Consider the following 17,268-nt stretch of genomic DNA (forward strand, 5'->3'; position numbering starts at 1 on the left):
CCCGGAGGGTGCCTGGGGGCCAGAGCGTGGCGGGTGAATCTTTAATCGTTGCACTGTACCGCACCGACGGCGGCTCGGGCAGAGCGGGGAGCGGGCACGGCCGCACGGTGCCGGGAGAGCCGCCGCCCCCGGCCGCCAGCAGGCCCGGTGCCGAGGACGCGGCTCCGAGCACGGGGCAGCCCCGAGGAGCCCTCCGGCCCGCTGCCGGCGGAAGGGCGCCGGCGGGAGGGCAAGGGGATGCTCCCCGCCGGGCCGGGCCGGGCTGCGCCGCGCGGGGCCGCCAGGGGGCGCTGCGCGACCGCCGACGGGTGCGGCGGGTGGACGCGGGGCGGCGCACCGGGGCCGCTGCGGGGGGCGAGCGGCGCGGCGCGGCGGGTGCGTGGGCAGCGGCAGCTGCAGCGGGCCGGGCGGGGGCGGCGGGGCGAGCGGTACCGTCCGTCCCGTCCCGTCCCGTCCCGACCGCCCCGTCCCCCGGCGCGGGGGCTCGCGAGCCGCCCCGCCGAGCGCCGCACGCGCCGTCCCCGGCCCGCCGGCCGCGCCGCGCCCCCATTGGTCGCGCCCCTCCGAGGCTCCGCCCTGCCGGCCCCGAGCCCCGGCGCCATTGGCCGTGGCCGCGCGGTCGGCCCCGCCCCCGCCCGCCTGGCGTACACACTGGAGTCACGCGCCCCCTGGGCTGGGGAGGCGGTGGCGGCCGGCGGGGCGGGGCCGGGCCGCCATTGGCGGAGGGGCGGGCGCTGATTGGCGGCGCGCGGCGCCGGGCCCGCCCCCGCGAGGCGGGCGGGGAGGGGCGGGGAGGGCAGCGGCTTGAGGCGGCGCTCGGCTCGGCCCGGCCCGGCAGTCGCCGCCTGTCGGGTCTTGCGGGCAGCCGTGCCCGCCGCCTCGCCCGCCGCCGCCGCGCCGCGCCCGCCGCCACCGCCGCCGGGGGAGCCGGGGCACGCCGCAGGCGCCGCGCGGCGATGCGGGGCCGCGGCGGCGCCGAGCCCTGACTAAAGATGGCCGCGCTGCCCGGTGGGAACATGGCGGGGGGCGGCCGGGGGGCGCGGGTGGTGGTGGTGGTGGTGCTGCTGCTGCTCGGCGGCTGCCTGGGCCGGCGGTCCCCGGCCGCCACCGCCGCCGCGCCGCCTGCCGCCGCCGTCGTCCCCCCCTCGGCGGCGGCGGCGGCGGCGGCGGAGGAGACGGTGATCATCGGCCTGCGGCTGGAGGACACGGACGACGTCTCCTTCATGGAGGGGGGCGCGCTGCGGGTGAGCGAGCGGACGCGGGTGAAGCTGCGGGTCTACGGGCAGAACATCAACAACGAGACCTGGTCGCGCATCGCCTTCACGGAGCACGAGCGGCGGCGGGGCGGGCGGGCGGCGGCGGGGGTGGCGGGGCGCGGCGGTGGCGGCGGCGGGGCGGCGGGCGGTGGCGGCGGCGCCCCGCAGCGCTGCGGCATCCGCACCTCGGACATCATCATCCTGCCGCACATCGTGCTCAACCGCCGCACCTCGGGCATCATCGAGATCGAGATCAAGCCCCTGCGCAAGACGGAGAAGAGCAAGTCCTACTACCTGTGCACCTCCGTCTCGGCCCCCGCCGCCGCTGCCCTGGGGCCCGGGGCTGCTGGAGGGCTGGCGGGTGCCGAGGGGCCGGCCGGGCCCCCGCCCTGGGGTGAGACCACCTGGATCTACCACGACGGCGAGGACACCAAGATGATCGTGGGTGAGGAGAAGAAGTTCCTGCTGCCCTTCTGGCTGCAGGTCATCTTCATCTCGCTCCTCCTCTGCCTCTCGGGCATGTTCAGTGGCCTCAACCTGGGCCTCATGGCCCTGGACCCCATGGAGCTGCGCATTGTGCAGAACTGCGGCACAGACAAAGAAAAGAACTATGCCAAGCGCATTGAGCCAGTGCGGCGCCAGGGCAACTACCTGCTCTGCTCCCTCCTGCTGGGCAATGTCCTGGTCAACACCACGCTTACCATCCTGCTGGACGACATCGCCGGCTCCGGGCTGGTGGCTGTGGTGGTCTCCACCATCGGTATCGTCATCTTCGGCGAGATTGTGCCGCAGGCCATTTGCTCTCGGCATGGCCTGGCCGTGGGCGCCAACACCATCTTCCTCACCAAGTTTTTCATGATGATGACCTTCCCGGCCTCCTACCCCGTCAGCAAGTTGCTGGACTGTGTCCTGGGCCAGGAGATCGGCACAGTCTATAACCGTGAGAAGTTGTTGGAGATGCTGCGGGTCACCGACCCTTATAATGATCTAGTCAAGGAGGAGCTCAACATTATCCAAGGAGCCCTGGAGCTGCGCACCAAGACAGTGGAGGACGTGATGACTCCCCTCCGAGACTGCTTCATGATCGCTGCGGAGGCTGTGCTTGACTTCAACACTATGTCTGAGATCATGGAGAGCGGTTATACCCGCATCCCCGTTTTCGAGGGTGACCGCTCCAACATCGTGGACCTGCTCTTCGTTAAGGACCTGGCTTTTGTGGACCCCGATGACTGCACTCCGCTCAAGACCATCACCCGCTTCTACAACCATCCGCTGCACTTTGTCTTCAACGACACCAAGCTCGATGCCATGCTGGAGGAGTTCAAGAAAGGTGGGCTCGTGCCTGTGGCGGGGGCATAGGGGTGCTGCTTGGTGGCGATGAGCATCTACCTTCCTACGGCGAGCTGGCTGGGAAGGCGAGGGAGCTCTGCAGAGAGGTCCTCTCGGGTTTCTGCTCGCAGAGGGGTTTGGAAAGGTGCATTCAGGACAGAGAGTAGCCTGTGTTTAGGCATCTGCCAGATCTGCCCGTTCTCTGGGCCAGAAAGCTGATACGCAGCTGGTATGTGCCCCCGACCTCTTTTCCCCACTGCACTGGGATGTGTGTGTGGGCATGGTGCCAAGCAAGGTTGTTTTCTTTCTTGCTTTTTCCACTCATCTGTCCATTATAGTGAGAACCGCTGACGGGAATCCGCGCCCGTTACTTGGCTGTGTCTTCTCCGTGCTTTTTCAGCTGGCCTGACAGTGAGGAGTGGGTGGGCTGCTTGGGTAGGTCACCCGTATCTTTCAGGCTTAGTGCGCACACACGTGCTGAGATAAACAAGGCGTTTTAGCTCCATTCATAGGCTCAGCCGGCCAACTTCAGCTCTGTGCTCATGTTCCAGTTATTTTGATTGACGCTTTGATCTTGTAACTCATAAATAGTTTCAGGGTCTTAAAATACATTCGAAAGCACCTGTTGGTGCTGCACTTCAGAGTTACAGGTCTCTTTTCCTAGGCTTCCCCCTGCCCCCAGGACCACAGGCTCAGCAAAGACGTGATGCTTTCTACCTCTCCTGTGTATCGTGTGTATTAGTTGCATCAGAAAGGGGCTGAGGCTTTCCGGCCCCGTCTTAATTCTAGGAGGTGTTGACCTGACAAATGCATCTTAATTCCTGTTAGAAGCTTTTGCTTACGAGAAAGGAAGAAACTTCTTTTGTTTTCCTCTTTAAATCTGTTCCTCTGTGCAAGCCAAATAATAATGCTATATGGCCTGTGCAGGAAGGTGCTTTCAAAGAAATTGTTGAGTGAAATTTCAAACAGATTGGGTGTGTGGACTCCCATGCTGGAAAACTGAAGGCTGTTGGAGTGCCATGGAGCTGTTCATACCCGTGGAGATGTGATCAAAGTACCGCCGGGCAGCTCAGTCCCTGGGAGATGATCTGGCTGAAAGAGGAGATCTTTACAGCTGCACTGACCCCACAGTTAGGCTAACGGGGGATATTTGAGTTCACCTTTTATAAACTGCAAAAGTTACCCTGAAAAGAACTTTGTAAATTAGTGAATGATCTGTCTAGGTAATAAATTTAAATTACCACTTAAATTTCAGGTGCTGTTTTGTCCACACGCTGAGCTTTGACAGCATGGCACTTGATCTCTTTCTTCCGGCTTAACTCAATTTTGGGGATTTGGAGGGTTACCCCATTGGTTTCCTCATCTTTAGTTCACCTTCACGGATAGAGGGTGAACATGCTCTGGCTTTTTACTGGCCAGTGCAGCAGTGGTTTTCTTTCTCTCTTTCTGCCTCTGTGTAGTGATGGGGAAATCTTACTTGGGTTTGGAGCTGTTGAAGGAGAGGTGAGGGAGAACCTCCCTTGGCTGTGGTTTCTGCACTGCAGGATCTGCAGCTCAGATCCGGGAAACTCAATTATGTCAGTTAACTGTTGGCTGGTTAAGATGGATTTCGCTGCATGTGCGGGCGTAGGGTTCTCCCCCCCCCCCCCCCCCCGCCCCCTGTTATTCGGACTTCAGATAGCATGATGGGGTTCTTAACCTGTAGTGAGACTTGTGTTTTTTCTAGTTTTGTTTGTAGCAAGGTGTCTGAAGAAATGAGTATTTTGTTGGTTGCTTTGTTTCCCTAGTCTGAAAGAGATGAAATGCACTCCTGTGTGTTAACATAGGAGTCCTTTTATTTAATAGCTTGGAGAATTAGGTGCGCATTTTAATCCTGCATGTGTGGCTAAGCCAAATATGCCTCCTTACAGTTCCTGAAACTTGTGCTTAAAATAGGCTTCTTAAAGTTCTCCTGTGTGGCTTGGAAGGTGCAGACCAGAGATTGCTTTCTCTGGTAGCCAGAGGACTTCCCTTCCCTGTACTAGGAAATGTCCCAGTGCTACAAATCTAGGATGACTTCCTAACATGTGTGTTCCCTCCTGAGATCGCTGTGTCCTGGAAGAGTCTCTGTAGTTGTGAATTAATTCAGGGTAGTTTGATCATACTTAAATGTTTGCTCCAGAATAGCTATGCTGGTTGGTCTGTATTGACAAGCCCTGGTGTTAGGACCAGCTCTGTCCTAACTGGTTTCTCTTTAAAAGTGCAGATATGGTGGAAATAAATGGCTTCCTTTGTGTCCTTTGAAATGAATGTAAATAACTGATAGCTTGCTTGATCTGGCATAGCGCGGTGTCTTTTGCAAGAGTTCTTCAAACTTTCTTCTTCAGAGCAACCTTGCCAAATTCCCGTGAGAATGTACAAATTAAGGGTGAGAATCAAATTGCATGTCACTCTCTGGTAGAGGTTGAAAATAAATAAGCTTACTGTTTTTAATCATTCTCCTCCCACCACATTGACCTTCTGCTGCAGTAGACTTGCTTCAAAACTCACGTGTATGTCTTTTTCCACCCAGGGCCCTGCTACCGCTGTTCGGTGCAACGAGCAGCTCATGCGATAGTGCTGTCAGTTGAATACTTTAATCTGTTTAAGGAGAAAGGCTTGGGTTGTTTTTTTTTTTTTTTTTTTTTAAGGAGTTTGGTAATTAGCTGGGTAGGTGGCGTTCTGAAGCTCACTTTTTGGGCAGGAGCAAAACATACTTAAGCTTAACACAGAATGAAGGCTTAGGAGGAGGAGATCAAAACCCAAGCATGGCAGGATATATGTCCTTATGCTGTTGCAGAAGATGAAATGGGTAGTTCTGTACTTGTTCTGGTGCTTAGGCTGAACAGCTGGAGGATTTGGTGGTGAGCCTATTATTAATGTTCTTTGCCCACAATTGCAAAATAAGTATCTGTTTCACTTCTCTGCTGCCAGGCAAGAAACTTAATTTTAAGAGAGAGCTGCAGCACATTCCTGCTCCCTTGTTGCTCTAATCTCTTAAAGTGTGAATAAACATGATTTCTGAAGCAGTCTGCAAAAAAGCTTCTCTTCTAAAAAGCATTGTTTACTTACAAATAAATAAATAGCTTTTGAAAGAGGGGCAATTTTCTATTCCCATCAACAGACCTTAAACCTCTACCAGCACTGTCAAATCTATTTGCCTACAAGTTGAGCAGACTGAGCGTTTAACTTACTCGAATTCAATCACTCAAATTTAATGCAAGGAAGTATAAGGTACCCTTTATACTGGCCTGGGAAATGACCTGCCTGACTCTGTTCAGTGCAAAGAGATATCTCATTTGAAATAAGTCCGCTCCTAGCTAATCTGACGTTGGCCATTGCTGTAAAAGGGAGCAAGGCATTACCTGTTCCAGGACTGATTTGTGTCCTGGCTCCTACGCTGCGGCAGGGAGTGAATGAGCGACAAAAGTCACTTTTGGAAAGAAGCTAGTGAACTGTCTCCACTGGTCTCCTTTTTCTTGTTGACAAGTGTGTGGGCTTGCTCTTCCCCCCCCCCCCCCCCTTTTTGACAGTTTTCCTAGGTCTCTGTTCAAATGCTCTCTGGCACTTGCTCTTGGTGTTTTTCACAGGCAGATTTCTGCATGTGTGATCCTAAATCCAAAGCGTTCTATTTCTAGCTCCCCGCCTGCCAGAGCTACAGGAATTCAGCTTGAAAAGCCTCATGTTGTAATACTAGTATTTTAAGATTGGCCCACTTTCTACAGGCCGTTGTACGGCTGCTTTCCTGGTGGCCTGCACGGCTTCAGAGGGCAGCAGTTTCTCAATCGGAGTCCTCCTTATCTGGGAACTTTGAGTCATATGTTTGGATCTCATTTATATCTGTCTCCACTATTATGTTATACTGAAGATCAGAGTTAATAACCTGTTACAAAGAAGTCACAGTAACTGTGTGCAGAAGTTCTGAGCTCTTGTTTCCTGAATCACATGGCAGCCTTGCGAAAATTCCTAGATTCTTTATTAAAATCATTGCCAACTGGACATTAAAAGATTTTTTTCTTTCCGAAAAACCTTGTCAGATTTAACTTGATGATCTTCTCTTCATGCTCTGTTGATCTTGTATTGTCTGTTTTTAATAATGTGTGTGTTTGGTGGCTATATTTAGTGTGGACATAGGACCTGGAGGAAAAACATTGTCCATTTCTTTTCTAGTTCCTCTTCCCCCTCCAAAGAAAACTAAGTCCCAGCAACCTGAACCCTAAACCCCTTACTTTTGAGGGAGCAGAGAAGAATACGTAGACCTACTTACTCTTTTGGGCCCATAGATCCTCTTTTTGGAAGCAGATAGGACAGCAAGCGATTGGTAGCCCAGGGATCCAAAGTTCTGCATTACTGTTGTTGGTCTGAGGGTTTTTTTTTCTGTTATTAGGTCACTTACCTTTCTGGTACAGCTCTAACCCAGGCTTGTTGGTGGCTTCTTTCCTGGTCCCTTTCAGGTTTTATGGTTTCCCATCCTGGTGAATCTGAGTCCAGACTTCCCATGAATAACCTTTATTTAATGGATCTGAATGCTCACTTTCTAGTTTATCTAACAGGTTGTCTGTCTCCTGAGCCATTTTTCTGTGTAAGCCTGTGACTGCAGCATTACGAGAAACTGGAAGAAACTACATAAATCCCTTCTGGGATTATCAAAGGCATGTAAAACTTCTTCTTGGAAAACAATATCGTTTTCAAGGCTGCTTGGCTAACAAAAGGCACTTCCTCTGATCCTTTCGGGGAAATTCATATAAAGGAAGAGGTGTTGAGGAGGTCCAGCGTGGAGACTTTTTTGTGCGAAGAGAGTAGGGGAGTGGTAGGAGAGGGAATTTGCCTCTCTTGTACCAAGATACAGAAGACTTAGCATGATATGCCTGCAGATTTGTTCCCTGAACAAAAATTGCATGTGGGGGTTGCCTCGTGACAAACTGTTTCTTGGCTGTCTGACAGTGTAGCACCCGCAGGTACTGCGCTGCCAAGAGCTTTGCTGGCCTGGCAGAGCTCCTGGGGGATGCGTGCTCGTTCCACTGGAGAGGAGCGGATGTGGGTTACTGCAGGCAGCCCTCCTGCTGGTATGCTGAGGGGGAGGCGTCAAGGGGAATGCATCGGAGAACAGCTCCAGTTCTTACTGGGCTCCCTACTGTGAAGCTTTTTTAGGGACCAGGAGAAGAAGAGACGCTGCTGGAGAGCAGCGGTGCTTCTTCACCCTGGCCTTGGTGAGGAGCCCAGCTGGAGGCTCTGTTCTGCTGCTGAGAGTAGAAAGAAACATGTGGTTCATGTGGCTGGCAGGGAGAGGAGTAAGTGAATTAAACGGCTGGAGCAGTAGAGGTTTGAATATGACGTTCGGGTTGGGTATGATTCTTGGATTGCTTTTGAACTGGCTGCTAGCAACTCATGTCATTCAACAAAGACAAGAAGTTGCCTTTTCCTCCCCTCAACTGTTTGCTAAGTTAGCAAATGCTTTCCTGCACTGAAGCTGATGGGAGTGAATTCCACCACAAGTGAACCATGTTCCTATCTGCTTTCTCTGTGTCTGTAAAGGTTATCTGTAATAGGCACAGATGTAAACGTCAGGTCAGTCTGTGCAGCCAGCAGCATTTCACAGCTGATTTTGGAGTAGAATAGAAAGAAGAGGCAGAATGTCAACTTCTGAGCAAGTTCAGTAGTGCAGGAAAATGATCAGGTAGTTTAACCATTGCAGTATTCTTCCAGGGCTGAGATTTTTTTGAGTTTCAGTATTTCTCTGCCAACATGAGGTTCTGAGGAGCAGAACACTTTCTCGGTGAACTTCAGTTGACTCTAAGGGTGTAAGAATGACAGCAAATGCTCTGCAGTAGTACGTGTGTGACAATGGCTATGGCTGCTTAGAGAAAGTATTAAAAAAGAGCAAATTTATTTGTTCTTCTCATCAGGCTGCGATTCAAGAAGTTCTGGAACTAAAGATACTGTCTTTATTAAATAGCCCTAGATGCCTCTTTCTTTCTGTGAGTGTGTCTAATCAACGCTGAACCTTTGTCAGCTCTTGCACATAGACAAGCAGCAATAGTGGGGTATCTCCTGTCAGTAACTTTGTAGTGCTAGTGGCAGGAAGAGGTGGATCTAAAGGTTGCATTTCTGATTGTGACTTCTGTATGAAGCCATCCAAAGGTCGGTTTTGTTTTGGCAGGCTGTGATATCACTCTAGCTGTCGTTGAGGAAGTGAGGGGGTTAGCCACCTCACACTTCATACATGTTATGAGCCCCAGTCCCCTCCCTTCTTTATTCAAGGAATCATTATAGTGAGTGGGAGTACTGGGGAGGGTTACTAGGTCACTTAGCTTGGAGCATCAATGCCATTAAATTGTAGACAAGATCTACTCATCTTCCTGGTGTTGACTAGTGTCAGATTTTGTCTTGCTCGCTTGGAGGGCAGACATTCTAGTGCACAGGAATTAAGACCTGGAGAATTTGAAGTCTCACTACTTCACCCCTTCTAAACACTTTGCAATGTATGCTTAATATTAAGAGTCATAAGTGAGTTTTACAGCTGCTTAGGCACCATCAAGTAGGCCTAGAATGAAAGGAGTGGCTGAGCAGTGTGTTGAATGAATCTATATCTCATCCTGCCGTGCTTTTCCCGTTAATACTTAACAAGAGCTCACTTTTTCATTAGCGTATGTGCTTCTAGAGATCTGTGGTGCAATTGCCAGTCTAGATAGACCAATTGCACTTCTAGTATTGAGTCCCTCCCAATTTCACTAATGGAGCTTGTAAAACTAGCCCTCAACACAGAGTACTCCTGTACTCTGAACCATACCCTGGTGAGCATGACCTGGCACTCTTGTTAATTTGACAAGGTCCTGAAATACAGCCTACCAGCTACAAATAGGAGTGTAAATACTTGGTGCTAATGAGCTACAGCCAACAGCACATGGCTAACAGTTCCAGATCACGTGGATGATCCAGCCTGGCTCCTGCCAAGGTCACTGAGTCATTTCAGGACTATCTAGTGATGGGTTTTTGTTTCACTTTTCAACAATACATAATCATAGAAAAAGAGACGCAAAAATCTGTCATTAACCTTCTGGTGGAATCCACCTTTTCCCTTGGCCTAGAAATCAGCATGGCCCAATAGTTGCTGGCAGAAGAAGCTATGCTGGGAATAAACTAGGACTAAGTGTGATGGAATACAAAGCATCTGTGAGAAGGGCATGAAAAGTAAAGCTGGTTAAGGAACTATAAGGGGAAGAGGTGACCTAGTCACCTCAGTGTAGGTCTCCTTACAGAGAGGTGGGTGTAGGGAAGAGAAAGGGATGGCCTGGAACAGGTAAGTTGAGAAGCCCCTTGGTGTTCTAAATGGCTTTTTGTACAACGTGGAGTAATGAAGTTGTGATTCTTCAAAACATATTGTTATGAGTTGAGGCAGAGAAACTAAAGTCTACTAAAAGATTTCCCATAGCTTTTAAAAAAAAACAAACAACAAAAAACCCACCAAAAAACCCCACTAATGTTATGACTTCAGGACATGCAACCATACTGTGTCTTTCACAAAGTGGGCTTGCAGGAAGCAGGTCCCTATTTGACACTCCAATTTGAAACACGAAGTTGCAGTATCAGAAGGATAGATGGCAGAGAGATCCATCAAGCTTGGAGAGAAAATGGATGTTCTTTTGACTTGCCGCTGGAGTTGCATGTACTGAATGTACTTAACACAGTGGCCAGCTCTGCTTATCTTTCCATTCTTGGTCCCCAATAACAAAGAGGCTTTGATTCTTTCCAAACTTGCTTTCCTTTTTTGTCCTCCTTTACTCAAAAGTGCTCTCTTCCCTGTTTATGGCTCTGTCTGTAGTAGCTTTCCACTCTGGAGAGTCATGAGTAGGGGCCCTTGGAGGCCTTAGAGCCATTGTTCTCGTGTTTTGTATTAAAATTGCCTGTGAGTCTTCCAGAATTTTGGTGGGCAGCCAGTTTTCACTGAAGAGAAGAATGACTTTCAGATTTTGCCACACTTCTGTGTTGTCTATGGGACATCATATGGGTTGACAACTGTGTTGTTTTAGTATACAACCTGTATATGCGAGAGATGTTTCTTTGTCTGGGTTGGCTGGCATGTTGGAAATTAGGATTCTTATATGGGTGCCTGTGGTTATTTTTGTGATTTAAAGACGAGTCAGTCTTGCTCTTTACCTACCGGTGATGATGTCTGCTTGAGAGGACTAGTGAAAGAATACTAGAAAAGCAACTTGTCTTGTAACCAACTTGTCTTAAAATACCCAAGCCCTAGATTGAACAGAAACCTCAAAGCTAAGAAAACTTGTGTGAATTGGACTTACTTGTTGTCTCTTTGTATTGAAGCATATACTTGTTGGGTATAATAATTTCAGTGTTTAAATATGAAGCAACAGCCCTTCTCATCAAGGAATTGTACTTTGAAGGGCAGAGTAAGTGTGATGCCTGTCAATCTGGGAACTGAAACCTGATGACTTGAGGCCTCAGGAGTTATAAGTTAACGCGATTCTGTTGCAGTTACTAATTAACCAAGCAAGAGCTTTGCTCCAGCCAAAGGAGCTGGGGCCAGAAGATGAGCACATATATTTAATACAAAAGATCTGTATAGTTTTGTTTTCTGTAATGCTTTCCATTGGGATTGCACCATTCTTTTGCTGGCAGTCCTGAAAGGATCTGCTGCTCAAATAAGAGCGGTGTTGTAACATGGCTCTCTGCAGGGTGAACCATGCCATCAAGGCCAGGCTTCTACTTGCTTGAGGTTCTCTCCCACACCAAGCATGAATGAAAGTTGGTTGTTTTTTTTTTATAGTGAGTTTTTTATGGTGGTATAATCTCTTACAGTGGTATGATGGAGCCATTCATGACTGTTGATCTTTGTGGAGGTGAACAAGGCTTTATTTTCCCCACAGTCCATGGGTAATGAGGGTAACAAAATGCTGACTCTGCTTTAGTTGGATACCCTGCTGCCAGCAAACAATTTTAAGAAGGATCTTGCCATTTCTGGTTTCCTTCCAGTACTCCACTTCCTGCTTCCAGAAGATTGTCCTGCCTGCCCTTTGCACTGGGCGGTTCAAAGTGCAGCCCTTGGCTGGAAGTGATCCTGCAGGATCCCTTTCCATGCAACAGTTATGTGAGGACAACGATGATCAGTTGCCCACTTTTATTGCTTGTGAATTGCTTGTCAGCAATTTCTAGACTCCTACAAAAAAGGAAGAAAATCCACCGGTGTGAACTTGTTCGTGATAAAAACTTACAATCTGGCATTGAAAGTAGGTGTGGCTGTAGGTTTTAGGCAAGCTGCAGGCTTAGTTCTTCCTATCTAGCCTGGGACATCTTTCCATTGGAAGCAAGTACAGCTCTTACAGTTGCAATTCCCGTACACAGCAAGTGCAGACAGGGGCCTCCAGTTGATATTACAGGGCATCTAGTAAGAGGCTTCAGTTAAATTTTCTACTAGTTAAGGTAGGCCTAAATTGTGAACTAGAGCTATTCAGTAGCTCTAACTTGAACTCCAAGGGACATCACTCAGTTTTTGCTTCAAGGTGGATAAATTAGTGTGATATGTTTTGCTATGTGAATTTGTGTGGGTTTTTTCCCCTGCTGTGTAGCTGAGGTATGCGTACAGATAAAGCTTTTTGTCTTTCAGCTTTTATTTTAGTGTCTTGATGTAGTATGTGGGGAGGGGGGGAGGAAGAGTCTCTCAAGATACCAGTTATATGAAGGCTCACTGCCTAGTCTTGCTCTTCTTCCAGCAGAGGAGAGGAGTAAGGGATGCCTCACTGGAAGCTGGGGCAGTGGTCCTGTGAATAGCTCGCTATATGGTCTACATGGTTGTAGCTGTATGGGATTTATGTTGCTCTTCAGATGTGATCTGGTCTTTGTTGCATGCTGGTTCCCTGCCCTCATGGGGAATAACTTTTATCTTCTTGTTGATACTCTAGTTTGCCTGGAGCCTTTTGGAGTGGTTAGGCTTGAAAACACTGATAACTCCACAGTTGAATTCAAGAACTTCACACTGCTCACTGGGAGTATTTTTTTTCTTCTCTTAGTGTGGAAGAATTGCTTGCGCTACGTGAATGGGATTTCTCCCAGAGAAATCAAAATCCCTATCAAAATCATTGTCTATTTCTCTCTTAATGAAAATCCTGCACAGTGTACTTTAGTCTCAACATCAGCTACTAAAAGTTTGAGTGCTCACTTGCAAAAGAAATGAGAGACTTTCTTGTATCACATGTAGAGGAAAGCCTACTTCTGTTCCTTCTATACTAGCATATTTGTGTTTTCCTGTGACCTTTACAGAGATCACAACACGCTTAAAGCTTCATTCCCTTTCCATCTGATGGAGCCTGCCTCTCTATCATAATCAGGACTGACAGTTTTTAGGTCTTTCTGTTCAGTTGACAAAGGCCCAGGGGGGATTATGATCACTAATGTGGAATTGCTTTGCCAGTAGCTTCTGGTTTAATCCAGCTTGTGTTGCATTGTCTGAAGGCTCCCAAGGAGAACCTGGAAATGGAGAAGTTGCACAGTTCACCCTGTAGGCAGTCTCAGTGGGGGGTGAAGCTTACCAACGTGGGAATCCCCTGAGGTTAGAGCTTGAGGAAGGCAGCTGGGGCAGTGAAAAACTTAATTACCTACATAATGGATGCAGTCTCCAAGAACTACAGCAATCTGTTGCTTGATGCCAATCATAGGGTTGAACCTGTGAGTGCAGTTGTAGTGTGTGCAGCCAATGTGCAAGCGAATACAGTAGCTTTCTTTTTTCCTGCTTTCTCCAATGCCCCTGAGTTTAAGGGTGGGGATGAAGGTTTCCCTGTGCTGTGTGATGCACTACAGATGGGAATCCCAATCTCTGCTCCTCCTCTCTGCAGGGGCACACCTGTTGTGCATTGGATGAGGTGTCTACCAGGAGAGCTCTGATGTCAATGGGTCTATTCTGTTAATGTTTTTTTGCTTTCCAGAACAGCTGTTTTGAATTCTCCAGTTTTTGCTGTAATCTTTGAACAAGCTTGCTTTTTTTTGAGAGAGAGAGAGACTGGGGAAGGATGTGGGGTGGAGGGAAGACACATACATTTGAGTGTCAAGGGCATTTTAATTTCTGATTCCTGGCCTGAAAACTGGGTTTAAACTTGTTGCTTGCCCACTGTTTGAACATGGTCCAGTGGTAAGAGGCTTTAATACATTTCTTCTTTGCAAATCATCAACCTCACATCTTCCAGTAAAGGAAAGAATTTGGGAGTATAGCTTCCAAGAGTAATAGACCTCTCAGCCCCATGCAATGCACAGGCTCCAACCAAAAAGTTCCAAGGAAAATATTCAGAAAGGGGGAAGTTGTCTAGCTGTATCCCTGACGATTTTGCATTTAAACTCTGGGGCTTTGCAGAGAAATCGGTATGCTCTTTTTTTCAGATAGACATGCAGCCATCCTGGAACTAGTAACTATGCTGGAATATTTTAATCCAAGCATAGAGCAGATAAATTAACAAAATATCTCTTATTTCCCAAGTTTATATTGGTGATGCTCTGTAGTTTGCCATTTTTCCTGCTATCCAATTAATATCTAGCTGAAAACACACTTGGAAGTATTGGAGGCTGCATCCAGGTACCCTGCTTTCTACTTGCATCTACTTCCTGATCTGTAGAAAGAGCTGAGTGCCTTGAAGTGCTTGAAAGGCTTAAAGGAGGATGCTGAGCAAAGAGCCACCATGAGGAAGCTGGTAGGCTTGGGGACTTGGGTAGCATTTATGCCGAGTCTGGGTCTACATCTATTTCCTCTGAAAAGCACTAAACCGGCAGTGTCCTGCTAGTTTTTAGAGGAAGCTTCAACGTGAACATTCTTTCAGGAGGGAATGAAGTGCTTTAAACTCAAGAGATTCTTTTAACAAATGAGGTTATCTTAACCATCTTCTCCAGCGCTGCTGTTAGTTGTTGTGACAAGGAATGAGTGTGTACTGTGATTAAACATGTACTCCCACAGCTAAAGGCAGCATGCAGTTTCTGGGAGCAAGAACTCTTGCTGTGGTAATGCTCATGAACAATTCTCCTAACAAAAGGAATTCTCATCTCTGTGTTTTCTGTGGCTTTGAGGATGACTGGGATATAAAAAACCTGAAGATATGACTGGATGCAAAAATTCCTGCAGATAGGAACAGATTATTTTTTTAACCTCATAAAACTGAGTTTAAAGCATACAGGAGATTTAATTTTCCTACTCCTGTTTGTTTGTTTCCTCCAAAATGGAAAAATGACCCAAGGAAATCAAGGGCATAACTGCTTCAAGTGAGTTGAGAGTTGGGCAAGGATAAAGTGGAGGGTTTGATCTTTCGGATTTCCTAGTGCTGTCCAAAGTTGCATATAGACTGCGATGCCTTCTCCTTGTGCTTCAGTTACTTTACTCTAGAATGAGGACTCATTTTTGTCCGCTTCCCTTGTATCAACTGAATGGTTTTGTGGGAGCTAGTATGTTTCAGCTTTTCTCCTGTAATTTAAGGTATATAATAGGAGTTTGGTTTAATCTTCATGTAATAGCTTCCTTGTATGATGATTGCAACTTTCTTTAGACTGACAGTCTCTCCAATGACTCAGATTTTGTTTCTCTTGCCCTGAGGTCCTTGGCTGTCAATGTCTTTATTTAGTGTTTTCACTCTCCTTTCTGCAGATCAATGTGTAGTTCTCCTGGCACTGTTTGTTGGCAGAAAGTGAGGAAAATAAGAGAGAGACTAGGAGACAGTAGCAACAGATGAGATGAGGCCATCCACTAGGCAAGTGTGTGGAGACACAGTTGGGGTGAATGCCCCAATGGTTAATGCTTTGTTCTGTGTAGCTTTATGGGTACTAAAATTGCTCCTGTAAAGTTCATAGTAAGAGGTTAGAAAGCACCTGACAGACACAGGGGGTTTTAATCTACTGTTTTTTCCTTACTGTGTCAGAGGTGCTGTTTATCCTTTTATCCTATGCTGCTTGGCTTTTGTTTTTAGACAGTTTTAAAGTAATGTCTAGTTTAGGATTGATTATGAACTAAATATTTTTCTGTTTTGCTGGGCTGAAAACCTAGTAGGCAAGTCTTTAAGTGGCATGCCTGTTGTTGCTTAAATTCCCAGTCTTGAGGGATATGCAAGTAGCTCTCCTTTTTTCTTGTCGGTGACAAGGTGGTAACCAAAGTATGATTAAAAACCTTGGCTCCCTCATGAGCCAGGAAGTCTTGAGCTCTATTCCTTGTGCAGCTGGAAAGTTGTTCTTGCACCATGGGCAGGTTGGTTACACCAGAGGCTAACATAACAGTGTTCCTCATTGCCATCCACTCCAAGGAGTCTTGAGCAAGCTGGGTAAGAGGGATGCAGTGGTATAGATCCAAGTCTGTTCTCACTGCTGGTGAAATTTGGGATGAAAAGGATGACTTAGTTTCTGTGTGTGATATTGTGATATGGGGAGATAGCAGCCCACCAACCTCCTATTTGTCAACAGTTAAGGGGGTGTGCAAGATCTGTCCTTTTGATAGTCCAACCCTGCTATAGGGTGGTGCAGGCTACCTCCCTGGTATGCCACTCATTCTGTCCTGCTTTTTCTGAGTGTATTGGCAGGGACTGGATTCTGCCACTGCTCTGATGGTTGTGTTGGGCCCATGTGCATGTCAGGGTCTAGGCTGGACTCGCCTCCATGACACAGAATTGAAAGAACCTGTGTCCTATTGATACCATTATCAGTACGTCTCTTCATGCTTCTGTTAATGACTGATGTCTGATTAAAGTGTCTGTTACTGCAGAAGGTCAGTGTTGGACTTGTAATCAGGGGCATGATTGTGTTGTGCTAGCATGAAGAGTTCTGCTGCGGTTGTGATCATATTGATCTGTCTAGCTCCATCCTGGTTCTTTATTGTTTTTTTTTGACATAGGAGGTAGGAACAGGATGGAGGAGCTGAGAATTTTGCTGCTTGTCCCATTCAGAAAGTGAATGTGACTGGAACTGTGAAGACATGATCCATTTTCTCATCCCTCTCTCGGGGCTTAGGCTTGTGCCAGGAAGGGGTGGACAAGGACTAGTTTATCCTTCTTCCCTTGACTGACTAAAAGAAGAAGTGAGTGAATGGTGTCCTCCAGTAAAGTGTGAATTCAGAAATTTCATTGGAAAAGTTGCTACCAGAAGTGACAGAAATAGATTTCTAGTTTCAGAGAAAATTACTTTTCCTTAATTTTTAATCCCTTTGTGTTGGAACAGGGAGACGAAGGGAGTGATGGTAGGACTAGGTAGGGCAGCCTTTGAAGGCTGCGCAAGGAAGAGATGGGAGTGTTGCAAGCTTTGAGTTGTTAACCTTTTGAAGTCGCACGGGGTAGATGTCTCATTACCCTTGCCCCAACGCATGCACATTTTTACCTGTGACATACCAAGCAAATTGCCTTCTGCCTCGGAGATGGTGAAGGGTTGTTAAACCTGTTTGGCTTCGAGGCAGTCATTCTGGGGATTCTCTTTAATTGCACGCGTGAGGGTCAGGAGGCCTGCAGAAGCCACCCTCCTTTTCCCATGTCTGGTGTCCGCTCTGCAGGACCCGCGCTTAAGGCAAAAGCTCCTGTGTTGGGTGGGGTGTTTTAGTAAGTGCTTACAAAAATAGTGGTAGATCGTCCCTCCAGGGTCAGGTAAGGAAGCTGCAATGCTTGTGGGGAAATCTGCAGCCACATTGAACAAGCTAGTG

General features: G+C 48.3%; 1 protein-coding gene across 1 annotated transcript in view; it reads left to right on the forward strand.

Moving 5' to 3' along the window:
- Positions 1 to 992: 992 nt before the first annotated feature.
- The window catches only part of CNNM2 (cyclin and CBS domain divalent metal cation transport mediator 2), a 126,471-nt gene continuing 110,195 nt past the window's right edge, over positions 993 to 17,268 (forward strand). Inside the window, exon 1 of the mRNA XM_076338933.1 lies at positions 993 to 2,586. Coding sequence (XP_076195048.1) covers positions 993 to 2,586 — 1,594 coding nt within the window. The remainder of the gene's footprint in view (positions 2,587 to 17,268) is intronic.

The sequence above is a fragment of the Aptenodytes patagonicus genome, chromosome 5 (assembly GCF_965638725.1).
Source record: "Aptenodytes patagonicus chromosome 5, bAptPat1.pri.cur, whole genome shotgun sequence".
Lineage (NCBI taxonomy): Eukaryota > Metazoa > Chordata > Aves > Sphenisciformes > Spheniscidae > Aptenodytes > Aptenodytes patagonicus.